This window comes from Rhinoderma darwinii, chromosome 3 (genome assembly GCF_050947455.1).
Source record: "Rhinoderma darwinii isolate aRhiDar2 chromosome 3, aRhiDar2.hap1, whole genome shotgun sequence".
NCBI lineage: Eukaryota > Metazoa > Chordata > Amphibia > Anura > Rhinodermatidae > Rhinoderma > Rhinoderma darwinii.
In genome coordinates, this window is record NC_134689.1 from 122757350 (window position 1) to 122772918 (window position 15569).

General features: G+C 43.9%; 1 protein-coding gene across 1 annotated transcript; it reads left to right on the top strand.

Annotated features, from left to right (window-relative positions):
• The first annotated feature begins 2966 nt into the window (after positions 1 to 2966).
• TMED9 (transmembrane p24 trafficking protein 9) lies at positions 2967 to 13235 on the top strand. Its single transcript, XM_075856644.1, has 5 exons — positions 2967 to 3150; positions 8696 to 8796; positions 8876 to 9001; positions 11532 to 11678; positions 12229 to 13235. Exons 1-5 carry the CDS (start codon positions 2982 to 2984, stop codon positions 12376 to 12378), a joined length of 693 nt encoding a protein of 230 aa, XP_075712759.1. The 5' UTR covers positions 2967 to 2981; the 3' UTR covers positions 12379 to 13235.
• Positions 13236 to 15569: the final 2334 nt, after the last annotated feature.

A 15569-nucleotide genomic window follows, 5' to 3' on the forward strand; every position in this document is an offset into this window, starting at 1 on the left:
GTAGTGGAAAACCCCTTAAAGCAAATAAGTGGCAGACCGCTGAAATCAGCGGTACCTTATGCTGGTGCTCCCCTTCCCGATATGATGTTTTGTAATACAGTTTACAAATAAACATACCAAATAGTAACTAATTATAAGTACCCTATGATTTGGTCAAATAACAACTATACAATTGCCTAAATAACAATACTTTAAATGCCACCATCACCACCATACACTGCAAAATAAATAATCTGTACACTGCCAAAGAAGCACTGCCACATAATGCCCAATTAATACCAATGTACAGTCACCAAATAACAGCTTCATGTGTCATTTAATAACAGGTCACACAAAACTAAGGCCGGCCATGTATGTACACCCTAGGGGCACATTCACACGTGGTGGAATTGCTGTTGAATTCCGCTGTGGATAGTCCGCAGTGAAATTCTCCAGCGGCCGTTTTTTTACATTTGTTTCTATACATTTTTAGGAAAGTTAGTTCAGATGTTGCAGAAAACTCCGCTGCGGACCATAGTCTGCGGTGCAGAATTTTCCCTCCACAGCATGCACTGACTGTTGCGGAGAAGAAGCGGAATTTCACTGCGGATTTCAACCTTTGCAATGCAAAAACTGAAATCTGTGGCAAGTCCGCTGTGATATCTGCAACGTGTGAACTACCTGTCAAAATATGCAAATGTTGGTACGGATTCGTTGCGTAATTGCCCCAAATCTGCACCAACATTTGCAGCGGAAAAACCCTGCCACATCTGAACGTGCCCTAAGTGTTATACGTCCGTGTGACGGCCGATAAAACAACGGCCGTCACACGGACCTTTGTAATTCAATGGGGCCGTTCACATGGCCATTGTTCCAACGGACCATGTGAAGGGTCTGTGAGAAAATAGAACATGTCCTATTTTTTCACACTTCACGCATCCCTCCATAGACACTAGCGCAGAACACGGATGCACCTCGGATGTGAAAAACTGCCGTCTACAGCAGTGGCACGCTACATAATTAGCGTGCCATCTTTACATGGTCATATAATAAAGTGGTTAGTTTATTTTATAGCCACATAGGCGGCTGAGACTAAAGTTCAGTGTTAATCCCTCTATTCGTCTGCCTGACCATTTATCACTTTGCTGCCTAGCCGCCTCTCCATTGCATGTGCATGGCCTGCCAGCAGACTATAGTGAAGGCAGCATGGTGGTGGTAAGGAGAGAGAACAGGCCAGCGGCTGCAGCTCTGAGCACATAAGTGATGGTCTCCCCTGGCAGCCAAGTGCTGTATGTTGCCGAGCCCATTCAAAGTACAGCAGGTAATGTAGTTGCCTGCAATCTGTGGCCTTCCATCTGTTGGCAAATGACAACTTCTAGCATGCCCTAACAGCTGCAGACCTTTAGGATATGCTGGGAGTTGTAGTTTTCCTAAAATCCTGTGGAGTCACAGGCTTATGTTAAGACACTACAGAGTTTTTATGTAGTGTTGAACAGTTTCTGGATAAAAAAAAAAATCCTGATATACATCTGGTTTTAAATCAGGACGTGAAAAAAGAGAGATGCACGGGCACCACTAAATATAGTGTAAATGTAAGTGGGGCGCTGCAGTCCCATGCAAAAAAACATTCCAAATCTGAAAAAGAGAGGAAGCACAACCAATATAGATTCTGAGAAATAAGGAAGATCAAACTTTATTATATACTATATATATATATATATATATATATATATATATATATATATATATATATATATATATATATATATATATACACACTATACAGTCTTTCTCTTTTTAAAATGGTTTTAACTTTTGTGTATAGTATACAGTATAATAAAGTTTGCTTTTCCTTATTTTTCAGAATCTATATTGGTTGTGCGCTATTTTGTTCATGTGCTTCCTCCCTTTTTCCGTCTTTTTAATCAGGACGTAGCACATGGCGGACAACTGTATAGGGAGACACAGCAGGCTACGCTTTCCTATTGATGTATAACTGCAGGTGGATGCCTCAAGAACACTTCTTTGGCATCAGTCGGGTCTATACCGGACCGAGTATCTTCCAGCGTGTGCGCACCGAACATGGTGTGAACACAGCCTTACTGTATCTATGCAGTACTTCACCCATTTAGCATATCTACAAGTTTTGCCTATGTATTCAGGGAGTAAAGTCAATCATAAAATGATTTCCAGCATTGCTGGCAGTAACTACTCTGTGGGCACTGCTATGTCATTGTTTGATGTGACTTCCAAAGATTGCAGACATTTTCAACATCATCCTACGTTCAACTGTATCTATGACCGGTAGCATTATATTTACAAGACAAAACGCCAAATGAAGAAGGGAGAGAAAAAAAACGTTTAGGATGTATTTACACGAACACGAGAAAGCCGCATCAGAATCTTCACATAGAAACGCCCCAAATTGGTGCTAGATGCTTTTTTTTTCATGGGGATTTTTGCCCGTTTGCGGAAAAAGAAAGCGTCATGCTCTTTCTTCAAGCGGTTTTCACCTCCGCCATCCCATTGAAATCAATGGAAGAAAAAGCCTGTTTGGAGTGTTTTTTTGCCCGCGGTTTTTGCATGAAAAAACATTGGCAGTTTATGGAAATATAAGAATAAACGGAACAATCGGCTGTTGTGTCATGTATCTGGCAGCTTTACAGAAACTGCCCACAACTGACATTAAGCTGACAAATCACTTTTTGCCACACGACATAATGGCAATGTCTTAGGCCACGCCTATTGTTTTGCAGACCACGCCTGTTTGGAATTAAAGTCACTTTTCCAGTCATTTACTGCCATCCTTGTATATTACAAATACGTCAGACATAAGCAGAAACACGGACCTCGCTGCTCCTCTCTGCTCTCATCCCTACTAAAGAACTTGAGCTGTCTGAATGACGTCACGCAGTGCCAAGGAACCTGTAAACTACATCTCCCATAAGCATTTGCGAGCCAGTCTCTAATTGGTTGATGGAGTGGACGTGGCAGCCGGCTTGATGCTACTTCAGCTTCCGGTGAAATTCTGGTCGTACAGGAAGATGGCTGCTGCCTGGCTGCTCTTGCTCGCCGCCTGTATGGGCCCGGCCGCCTCACTCTACTTCCACATAGGCGAGACCGAGAAGAAGTGTTTCATTGAGGAAATCCCGGACGAAACCATGGTGATAGGTGAGGCTTCAAGTCTCATGTGCTTTCTTTACCTGTTCCCTTCTGCTCAGCTCCTTACAATACCTGAAGCATAGGAGTCCGCACACACCGCTCCTTACATGTGCTGTAGATGAGCTCTCCCATATAATAAGAATTCTCGGAAGTTCTGTCAGAGATCGTGTAGATCCCAAGTCAGACCTTTTTCACGGGTGTACTTTATAGTAATAGCACCTCTGGTTTTAACCATCTCCTGACATGTCACAGAGACCAACATAAGAGGATTGATGGAGATCTGTGAGCTGCAACCTAGGAAGATTATGACGCTATTTCGAGGGCATTTCCATTGAGTCAAGTGGTGTGGGAAACGGAAGCTTAGGTTTCCGTTTGCTTTTCCGCTGAGGGGTTAACCAGGCGGAAACTTCAGACAGAACACCTCAGCGGAAAGGAATGGTGATGTGAACAGGCCCATAATTACTTTTTTTTTTTTATCCCATAAGAAAAAAATTTTTTTTTAACAAGGGATTTTCACATGAGTGACATTTAGGACATCCACAGGATATGTTCGATAGATGCGAGTCCCACCTCTGGTACCCGCACCTATCTCTAGAGCGGGCCCCCTAAACTTTTCGTGCTCACGCTGCGTCCCGGCCACTTACTGATCACTTGGTCGGGAGTTACGGAAACGTGTAAATCGCCGAGCTACGCTGTTTTCGTGACTCCCATAGAGCTGAATAGTAGTAATGGAAACAGCGGAACTCGCATGCTACGCTGCTTCTGTAATTGCCATTCACTACTATGGGTGTTCCGCTGTTTCCGTAACTCCTGACTATGTAATTAGTAAGTGGCCGGGAGTCAGCGTGAGCACAAAAAGCTAGAACGGGGTTTAGGGGACCCCGTTCTAGAGATAGGTGTGGGTCCCCTTTCGGAGACCAGCACCTATCTGACATTTGACATATCCTGTGGATATGTCATAAATGTCCCTCATGGGAAAACCCCCCTTTTAATGTATTGGCATACTCCTGTATAATACATTCTACGGTGTCACTATGGCACAGGCTAATGCTGGTCCCCAGGGCTGCCGGCAGAGTCTCTAGACTCCCTGCTCTTGTCTCCGGTTGTGTCACGGGCAAACCCAGCGAGGCGATGGAAGAGGGGAGTCCCTTTTGATCATGCTGTGGTTCCTACTATCCTAGCTGTATATCGGAGGCTTCTCTAAGTACAGGAGATGTTAGTAACCGTTCCTGCTTAAAGAATGAGCGCTTACTGGAGCACTCGTAAGCTTTTTCTAAAGCGATGCCAAAAGACGTCGCTGTAGACTCTGTACCTGCACCACCAGCTGTCAGAAGAGAGTGGGTGGTCGCTTAAGGGTTAAAAGACTTAATCCCCACAGGCTCAAATTACGTTTTATGTAAGTAGAGTCCTGTGTATGTATCCTGTCTATAGAACAGGCTGTATGAAGTCATCCTTCCTATCTCTGCCTCCCCTTCCTTTAATGCGGATTCCCGCAGACATTGGGAACTTCTACTATTCTGTTTGAACACTATATGAAGGCATTAGACCCCTTTAAATAGTGATTTCCTTTTATAACAGCTTTAGTACTGTTAGTGCTATCTACATGTACTTCATGGCAGCAGGGTGTCAATCAGATTGGTTTCCTACCTGTCCCTCAAGAAGCTGTAAACCAGGGGTTCACAACCTTCTATGAGGCTGGCACTATGGTTACATTTACTCTATGGCTGGTACATTATGGGGGGCATAAACTGTTACTGTATTATGCCTAGCACAGGCATTGTGGGGGGGGGGGGTGCGTGTGGTATTATCTCTATGTTGCCGTTTGAATCCCTTTCCTTCACTGCCACCTCAGGACCTCTCCGTCTTACCCAGAGTGCTACATTAAAGGGGTATTCTGATCTGAGATATTTATGTATTCTCTCCTGAGCACTCCAGAGAGAATAAGATGAGGTGGAGATGGACACGTGCATGCTGATCTCTCTATTGTAGTTGTAAAATGCCACCAAAAGTGTCACCCCCCCCCCTCCCACCTACCAGATGTTTATATTGTATACGTTCAATATGCCATAAATGTCCCAGATGGGGATACCTCTAAGTTTTATTGCGGCCCTTTAAAGTGGTACAATCTGACACTGCGGCACTCAGACGAGAAAAGTTTGTGCACCCCTGCTGTAGACCCTTCTATGACGATCTGTGTTCTGGTATATGTTGTAGCCGTCTGACAGATTCTGAAGAAAACAGCAGAGTGTGAAAATCAACAGCCAACCCGTACATCCAGTTGTAGAAAACCTCTGATCTGTCAGCGAGACAAGTTTTCATCTGAGCTTTGAGACCTCCACTGTTATCTATTAAAAGAAATGTACTTACTAGAGCGCATTGCAGCTGTGACTACCATCAGGCGGGATTCACACGACCGGGTCGCGTCCGAGCCCGAGTGCCGGCCGGTAAAATCGGCCATTCTGCCCGGCCGGTTTGCATAAAGTTATGCATCCGTGCCGGGCCGGGCAGATCCGGACAGTTCATCAGCGGCAACTCCTGAAGGGGAATCCCCATGTGTTCGGGGATTCCGCTTCAGGAGTTTCCCCTGATGTCACTGCCCAGATATGGACAGAGACATCAAGCGCTCTGTCCAGGAGCGGAATCCCCGAACACACGGGGATTCCGCTCCTTCAAGGAGCTAAAGTGCGGCTAGCACATAGCAGAGCGGGGAGATTCCTCCCTGCTCTGCTATAGTGGCGTCGCTACAGTAGTAGCAGCAGCTGCTGCAGCTGCTAGCGGCGCCATCAAAGGTGTCGCCGGGCCAGGGCGCTTTTAAAACAAGCAGGAGAAGGGAGCCAGCGCAGCGCTCCCTTCCACCTGCTGTACACCCCGGCCCTGCCACACCGTGTACAGCGATGCCATTCGTCAGAATGGCATCAACTCCTCCTCCTCACATGCACTCTGCGCTGTGAGGAGGAGGAGATAGAGCGCAAGCGCCGGAAAACCCGGCCATCACTCGGGACACATCCCGGTGATGGCCGTGTATTACCCGGCCCCATAGACTTCTATGGGAGCCGGGCGGCCGGGTACCCGGGCGAAAATAGAGCATGTCCTATTTTTTGACGGGCGGTTTTCCCGGCCGTCAAAAAATCGGTCGTGTGAATAGCCCCATTAGGGGTCTATTATTCCTAATGCAGCCGGGTGACGGCCGATTTATGAATGGCCGGCACCCGGCCGGGAAACCCTGCCGTGTGAATGAGGCCTTAGTCTCTCCCGTCTTTACTCAGGAGAGCTGACGATGGTGATAGATTTTAATTCAAGGCCGTCCTCTTCTCTCATGTAAAACCAGGAGAAGGCACAAGGACCCAAAGCTGCTTTAGTTACTTCTTTCTAGCTGGTGATGTGGGGTCCTAGAGCCTGGGTGGTATGCTTGAAATGGATTTTCTGTGAAATAACATTGAGGGTCTATCCTTGGGGTAGGCCATCAATGTTTAATTTGTAGCTTCCCAAACCCCCATGATCTGGGCCGTGGTCCCCTAGCTTCACAGTGCATTAGCTGACCAGGTACACCTACAGTCTATGCAGCGATGTCTGGTTCTACAAGTCGGCCCCATTCTCTAAACCTGTTCTGCTGATCATTGTGAATTGGACTTCCTACCGATTACACAGGGATGGCCCTTACTAAGGTTTTGCCATCAATGTTATTTCTCAGGAAACTATTTTGGGGTAAATTCAGATTTCTCCCACAGCGCACAATAGCTAACAGTATTTTATCAGAAGATTGCATTAAAAAAAATAAACACTGATTAGTGATCTAAAAGATTTTTTTTTATTTTTTTTAAGCATTTTAACACACAAAATAAACTCTTCTTTAAAAGTCTGTTCACATTGGTACCAGGTTGCTTCTGGCACTGACTATGCTTTTCTACCCACATAATAAAAAAAAAAACAGACCCATTATTAGTAGGATCCATTCCAAAACAGATCCGCCCTACCCATCAGGGATCCTGTAAAAGGAACCTAGGACGCCCGTGTGAACATAGACAGCCCCTGAGCTTTCACCTGCTTGTTCAATATGCCAAGTAAGCAATGCAAAGTAAGGACGTGTTCACACAGCATTTTTTCTGGCGGACTTTGAAGCTTAAAACGCTTGTATTACGCCCCGAAATGCACTTGAAATATGCCTGAAAACAGCTTCCAATTGATTTCAATAAGGAATATCCTGTGTAGTTCTTACAAGGCGTATTTTTGCGCTGCTGAATTCAGAAATGGCTTGTAAGAATACACTTAGTTTTAAAAAAAAGTGACGTCTCTTCTTGAAGCGCTTCTCAAGCTGATTTTTCACATTGACACAAATACGCTTCGAAAATAAGCCCTCAAAATACGCTTCAAAACCTTTTGCACTAATGAACACTTTGAAAATCATCTCCAAAAATGCTGTATTCAGAGGCGGTTTTCTCTTGGTCGGCCTCCTATTTTTCAGCCTGATCATAGCCTACGGGAATTCCCCGTCTTTCTTCGTCTGAACTTCCTTTGGGTAGCCAGGCAATAAGAACTTCCATAAAGACATAAATAAAAATAACCCAAAAGGTTTCTAGGTGCATTTAGCTACCTGTCTCCTCGGATTTATCCAGTCTTAAAAACACATTCATTGACATAGCCATATATAACTATGCACCACTTAAAGGGGTTTGCCCATCAGGGACATTTATCCACAGGATATGCCATAAATGTCAGATGCGGGTCCCACCTCTATCTCTAGAACGGGGCCTGCTAAACCCTATTCTGCCTTTCTCAGCTCCTGCTGAGATCGACGAGAGTTACGAAAACAGCGTAGCTCGGGTTCGTAACTCCCATAGAAGTGAATGGTAGTTACGGAAACAGTGTACCTCGCATGCTACGCTGCTTCCGTAACTGGCATTCCCTTCTATTGGAGTTACGGAATCAGCGAGCTACGTTGTTTCTCGCAACTCCCGACCATCTAATCAGGAAGTCACCCGGAGGCAGCAGGAGCCGTGAAATGTAGAACGGGGTTTAGAGGGCCCCGTTCTAGAGATAGGTGCGGGGCCCAGTGGTGGAATTGCAGCGGAATACAGTAGCAACAAAGTGGGTGTCATTTAACTAATGTAACCCACACGCCACGTAAAAATTCTGTCCAGAAATTCACCTGTGGTGCGTAATTTTTTTTTCCACAGCATGTCAATTATTGCTGCGGAAAGTGGCCTGATTTCCTGTGTTTTTCTGATATACTGCGTAATTTGCTGCGGAAACGCTTCAGAATTTCTTACAGGGGGGTGGAAATGACATCACAGGAATAAGAAATCTCACCATCACACATCCCTTGAAAAAACGCAGCAAAAATACACACTATTTTCCACAGTAAAAAAAAACCACATTAAATCGTGAGGATTTTCCGCAGTGGATTGCCTGTTAGTTGATGCGTAAATGCCTCAGAAATTTTCCGCAGCAAATCAGTTACGTGTGGACAAGCCCTTCTAGGCATATAATACAGGATGGCCTGTCCAATGTTATTTACTATGTAATTCCATGTGTAAGTGATGTTTGTATCTTCCAGGTAACTATCGCACCCAGCTTTATGACAAACAGAGGGAGGAGTATTTACCAGCGACACCGGGCCTCGGCATGTTTGTTGAAGTGAAGGACCCAGATGATAAAGTGAGTGCATGGTTAATTTTATGCTGTTGTAGATATTCTTCTTAATGGTACTAAAACTGTGAATGTCCTTCCTCTTTAGATTATCCTTTCTCGGCAGTATGGATCTGAAGGACGCTTCACCTTCACGTCACACACGCCAGGGGAGCACCAGATATGTCTTCATTCAAACTCCACTAAGTTTTCTCTCTTTGCTGGTGGGATGTTGGTAAGTATTAAAAGTTTGTAATGGCTGGGGGTTTATAACTCCACCATCTGATCACATCAAATATGTTGTCACCCACGAAACTGTCACCGAAATCTGAATAGAAAAATGGTGGTGCGCATTGCGCTTCAAATAAAGCATCCCTCTAGCTAAAATAGACTTCCTGACCAGTTCACCAATATTTTCTAGAAAAAAAAGTCAGTGAGCTTTCCAGGTGGAAATAAATACTAGATGTTACAAGCGTGCCAGAACTGCACTGTGTGAACATGTGGCTTACTACGTTGAGCCATCATTTGGCAGACACATTTCTGTACCTGTTTCTTGCTGTTCTAGCTCTTAAAGGGAACCGGTCACCAGCATTTTACCTACTGAACTCTACTCACCCCTCGCTGGCCGCTGCTCTCAAAAGTTCATTGCCATTATCCCCTCTCCTAAACTCCTCCTCCGACAGTAAATTACAGTCTGCAAACATTTTTCACCTTTTATGCTAATAATCCGGCAGTCTCGTTCTTTCCTCTTCTTATGCTCGCCCACCGCCAAAAACTGACCTGCCCTAAATGACGAAATCTCGTCTGAGATCGCCCGCACCCGTCATGTATGGTCAGTCACACTTCCCTGCTTCATCCGGGCCTCAAATCTAGTTACTGCGCATGCGCCACTATGGTGTCCCATTGTGCCCATGCACCAGAACAGGACATTGACGCACAAGCACGGGATTTCATGTTGCTTGGGGGAGGCGAGGAGCTGTCAACCAAAAGTAAGGAGGCGGGGTTAACTCTGAAAGGCTTGAGGAATAAAGATGACTTTTTTTTTTTTATCAGTAACTTTTTTTTGAGGTTTTTCATAAAGGCAATACTGCAAGTACAATATGTGTAAGAGCAACAGTGTACCTAATATCCAAATAATTGTTAGGATTCACAATGAGGACTTGTGTGTACAAAGCGGAATCTCTACAATAGACATTTCAAACAATAAAAAAAAAAACATCTCAACAATGTATTATAACGATATGTCGCATGGTCTTTTCACAATCACTGAACGTCAGATGGGGGGGGGGGGGCAAATGTACAAAGAGAGAGGTCTCCTAAAAAAATACAAAAAAAACAGGTCTTGTAGGTCTGTTAGACCTCAGTCCCTGAATAGAAGAGAAGGGAAGCACAAAATCAGTTGACATTATCAGACATGAGGGGGTCTTCACCCCAAAGGTGTTTTTAAAGGAGTAATTTTTACCGACCGCAAACCAGGGTGCCCAATTCTTTTGGTATTTGGCATGAGAATGATACTCAAGATGTGAAAGCTCCTCCATTCTCACAAGCGGAGCTCCCTTCCTAAGCCAGTGGCTTATTGGTGGCGCAGCTTCAGTTTTCCAATACTATGGAATCAAAGCTTTGGCTGCTGCAAAGAGTTGCAACCATAGCTCCCTGGGGGCCCCCCTATGGAATGTTGGCCACAGATTTAGAAACACTGCTTGTGGAGAAATAACCGAGGACTGAGTAATGGCGTTAAGAGTATTTTGTATCTGGTCCCAAAAGGGGGAGATCTTCTCGCATTACCACCATATATGTAGATGGGTTCCCCCTTGGCTTTATGACACCAACAGTCAGGGGAGATTCCGTTACATATTTTATTCAATACCCAAGGAGTCTTGTACCATCTTTGTATGAGGATTCTTGTAGTTTAATAGATCTAGAGCTCCCAAGGGAGTTTCTAAAATTGTCCTTGTCAGAAAAGGTAGTATTCAGTTCCAACTCCCAAGATTTAATAAAAGAAGGCTGTACCGATGAATTCATCTTAATGAGATTGTTATAGTATAGTGTAATAAGCTTTTTAGGTGGTTGGCGAAGGAGGAGGGTTTTTTCCAACCAAGTTGACGGGCGGTCAAGTGGTCCCTGTCTAAGAAGCAAGAAAGGAAATTGAGGGACGAGAATCCGGGTTGAGACCTCCGTTTGTGGAGGGTAGGAACGGAGCCATTATTCAGTATGAAATCGTATGTGCTGCAGGACGCTGCTCTAGGAAGGGAAGGGCGGTCCCCAAATCTCTGTCCGTGACTGCACAAGGTCACTGACCGTCATCAGGGGAGATGGAATTTGGTGCAGGGATTTAATCCCCTCACCCTTAGTTCATGTCTGATAAGAAGCCGTGGTAAGAGAGTTACTAGACAAAAAGGGGGCTGCATTAGGTTTGTCAAGCCACACAAGGGAGGTAAGGGGAACGCCCATGGTAGCCTCCTCCACAGGAACCCCAAGTAAGATATGACTCTTTTATGCTCTTTAGAGTATGGTGAGGGAACACTAAACTGAGCCTGCTTAGAAGTTAACTATAGGTTACATAAAAATAATTTTTTACCCACTTCCAGCAGGTATTGCTGGTTTATTAGGTGAAATGCTGGTGACTGGTTCCCTTTAAGCTCCACCAGATTTAGCGCTGTCTTGTATATCATGGTTGTATGAATTTTCTTGGCTGTGCCCCAGCCACTACATTCTCAGTTGCTCAAATGATTCAACATTCTCCGAACTGTGTGTTTGCTCAACAGCGGGTTCACCTTGACATCCAAGTTGGAGAGCATGCCAATGATTATGCCCAGATTGCTGCCAAGGACAAACTGAGTGAGCTACAGCTGCGTGTACGACAGTTGATCGAACAAGTGGAACAGATTCAAAAGGAACAAAATTACCAAAGGGTAAGAATACTACAAACTCCTATTACTGAAGTAGAGATGTCATAAAAAGTGGTTAAATGGGCGTTTTTACTAAAGACCTCTACTAGTGGAAGCTTTTTCTTTCTGGAAAGTTTTCAATACATAGTAGCATTGATGAAAGTCATATATCTTTGAAGAGAAAGAGATTTGCTTTATTTATAGTCATATAAGGCTATGTTCACACCTGTGTAGTCTGCTCTGTTCTGAGCCTCCGTTGCAAATTTAACAGGAAGGATAGTGCTACATGCCGCACAATGGTTTTTTTTCCTGTCACAAGGACAGATGGCATAACGAGACCCGAAGTCATAAAAGGAAACTATAACGCAGATGTGAACAGAGCCTACGTGTGTTGTAGCAGGACGCAAGCAGTTTAAATCGTAAAAGTTTTGCCTTTAAAATAACACTTTTGATGACCAATCATTGTCTAAACTTTCCATTTTTATATTGAGTGTCATTCGTACCCTCCTATTTTTAGATATTTTATATATTGCGCTACTTTCTATACTGACGTCTATTGTCCTGGTTCTTGCAGTGGCGGGAGGAGAGGTTCCGACTGACAAGTGAAAGTACAAACCAGCGTGTCCTGTGGTGGTCCATTGCTCAGACATTGATACTTGTAGCCATTGGAGTCTGGCAGATGAGGCATCTTAAGAGTTTCTTTGAAGCTAAGAAACTGGTGTAAACTTTAATATCGGGAGCAGTGTCTGCTTTACCAGAAGTGTTGGACCCATTTACAGCTAGACGTCTTCCACCATTAAAATCAATAGGATGGAACTGTGTTACAGGGTGACTCCGACATGTGGGACCAGAACACTCTGCTTGGATCACCAATTGTCCCTGTCAATGCCAGAGGAACCTTTCCTAAAATATTGAATGAGATTTTGCGGTTTACCGTTCGTTTGTTAGTCTTCAATTACTGCATTTTTACCATATTTTCTTTCTATCGTACAAGAACTTGTACCAAAACCCACCAAAATAAGCATTTTGTTTTTCCCCTCCCTCCTTTTTCCCCTTATTGCAGAAATCAGGGAAATTATACTTGCAGTAAAAGTTCATGTTTTGTTTTTTGTTTTCCTGTTTGCATAATAGTTTTAATGGTGAAGCGGTCTTTGGGTTAATTTTATGTGTTTTTATCATGACTGATGGTTATAGATTTTTCTTTCTGTAGAGGTTGATACAAAATAATATGGATATTGCTACCTGGCCTAGGTTTGCACTGCACTGAAGGAAACTGCCACAGCGGCTTACAGTTTTTTGTTCTTTGACAAATGTTCAGCTTGTGGAACGGAATTTGGCCTTGCTGCTGTTTTACTGTCACAATGAGATTTTATAATACCACGTTTTGAGATTGAACTGTACTTGCCAAGTACTTGTACCACCTGCAGTAATAATCTCAGAGACTGTCTTAAAATTGGCTCCCTTCTGTGTTCAGGGAATGAAGCCACTACGATCCCAGGTTATACGGATCCTGTAGTTACTGATTTTGAATGTCTGGGTTTTTTCATGTTTTGCTTTAAATAAAAACAAAATTTCCCTCCATCTTGGCATGGGCCTGGTCTCTTCACTCCTTTTTTTTTTTTTTTTTCTTCCATATGGTGGAAGTATTAAAAATTAAATCATAATTTGACATGTTTTCCTATGTTGGCCACCAGAGGGAGCACTTCCCAGAATTACAGCAAGGTGAATAAGGGAAAGCAACCTCACTCACAGCTGCTGTAAATGTGGGAGGGAAACTCACCCCCCCCTCCCTATTTTTGGCCACAAGCTAGGAAAAGGTGTCTTCAAATTACTAAGCATTGTCTGGCTCTCATTTTGGTAGAGCTTTTAACAATGCAGCTGGTAGAGCTCTGGGACACACCAAATGGCTAAGAATGATGAAATTCAAGAGAGAAGCCCCTGTGGGCAATGACTTTTCAGTTGACAGGTTCACACGGTGTGTATTTGATGCGTATTTTTGGCGCACTTTACGTGCCGAAAAACTCTTGATTACGCTTTTCATTTACACATACAACGCGTTTTTTTACACACACTTTTTTAAAAAACGCGTTGTGTAAATAAAGAGGTGTCGAGTTAATTCCTTTGCACGTAAAACATGCTAAATGTTCCCATAGTAAATGGGAGTCCTAATTGCCAAAAAGCACGCACAAAATGCGTAAAAAAACACGCGAAAAAAAGCATCAAACGCTTGATTTATGCTTCCCATTTAAATCAATGGGAAAGCAAGCATTTTTTTAAAAACTTGTTGGATCAATTCTTTGGTGCGTAAAATGCGCCAAATGATCCCAGAGTCAGTGGGAGTCCTAACAACGCGCCCAAGGACTTGCAAAAAGCGCACACAAAAACTGCAAAAAATAAGTGTTTAATGGCCCCATAGAAATGAGTGGGTCAGTGTACGATCAGTTAAAAACAAAACTGAAAGCACACTGAAGCCTAACTTTATTTTTTTGTTGTTGTAAGGACCTATTGGACTACGTCGTAGATAAGGTGGACTACTGCGATCTACGGTTTTTGTTTAAAAGTTAGCGAGGGTTGTGTGTGGGAGTTTTTATTTCAATAAAAATATTTTCTTATGTCTGTTTTTTCAATACTTAACACCTTAGTAATGCCAGTTGTCTGTTTGGCGACGTCCATTACTAAGGCGGGGCTTGGTGTTAGCCAGTAAAAAGGCTAATATTAACCCCCATTATTAACCCGGTACCCACCGCCACCAGTGGTATCGGGTAGAGCCGTGTACGATCTAGTACACGACCATCTGTTGTGATGGCTGAGCACTGGGGCAGCCGCAGGCTGGTATTATGAGGCCGGGATGAGCCAAAAACCATGACTTTTTCCACCCTGGTAATACTAGGCTGCTGCTGTGTTGTATCGGGCTGGTTATAAGAAAAAAATGGGGGACCTCACGTCATTTTTACATATTTTTTTTTTTTTTTTAAACTATCCGGGGTCCCCCCCATTTTAATAACCAGCCAGATACCACATAGCGGCAGCCTATCATCACCAGAGTGGGAAGGCCCACGGTTTCTGGCCCTTTCTCAGTTTAATAATACCAGCCTACGGCCGTCCCAGTGCCCGTGCATCACAACAGATGGTCGGGTACTGGATCGTACTCTTCCCGATACCCCTGGTGGCGGTGGGTACCAGCGTAATAATGGGGGTTAGTGCTAGCTTTTTACTGGCTAACACCAAGCCCCGCCTTAGTAATGGATGTCGTCAAACAGAATACTGCCATTACTAAGGCGCTAATAAAGTATTAAAAAATTAGTCATAAGACAATATTTTTATTGAAATAAAAACTACCCACACAATCATCATTATCCACATTGTGTGTGAAAAAATAAATAGTCAATATAATATTTTATTAAATAACACATAAATTAATAAAAAAATAAATAAATCATGTCCCCTTTCCTTTAAGAGATGCACTGAAGTTCAGATGACGAAAAGAACATGCCATCGCTTTCCACCTATTAGGCACTTTTTTTTTATTCAGCTAAAAGTGAGATTTTGGCTTCATGCACATGGCCGTGCCCCCTAATCCCGGCCCGCGATTGCGAGGAGCGCTGGCCACCGACTGCCGCGGACCGCGTTTTCGGTCCGTGCTCCCATACAAAGTATGGAAGCACGGCTCGTAAAAAACTAAAAGTAGGACATGCTCCATAATTCATGGCATGGTCCTACGGCACGGACACCTATCCGTAGCGATACGGAAAGGTGTCCACAGCCAATAGAACCGGGTGGGTCTGTAATTGCGGACCGTATTGTGGTCCGCAATTCCGGAGATTTTTTACGGTCGTGTGCATGGGGCCTTAGTTAGAAAAATACAGTATGTTAACACCTGGGCAACTCATTGAATAGTCTTTATATACTTCCAAG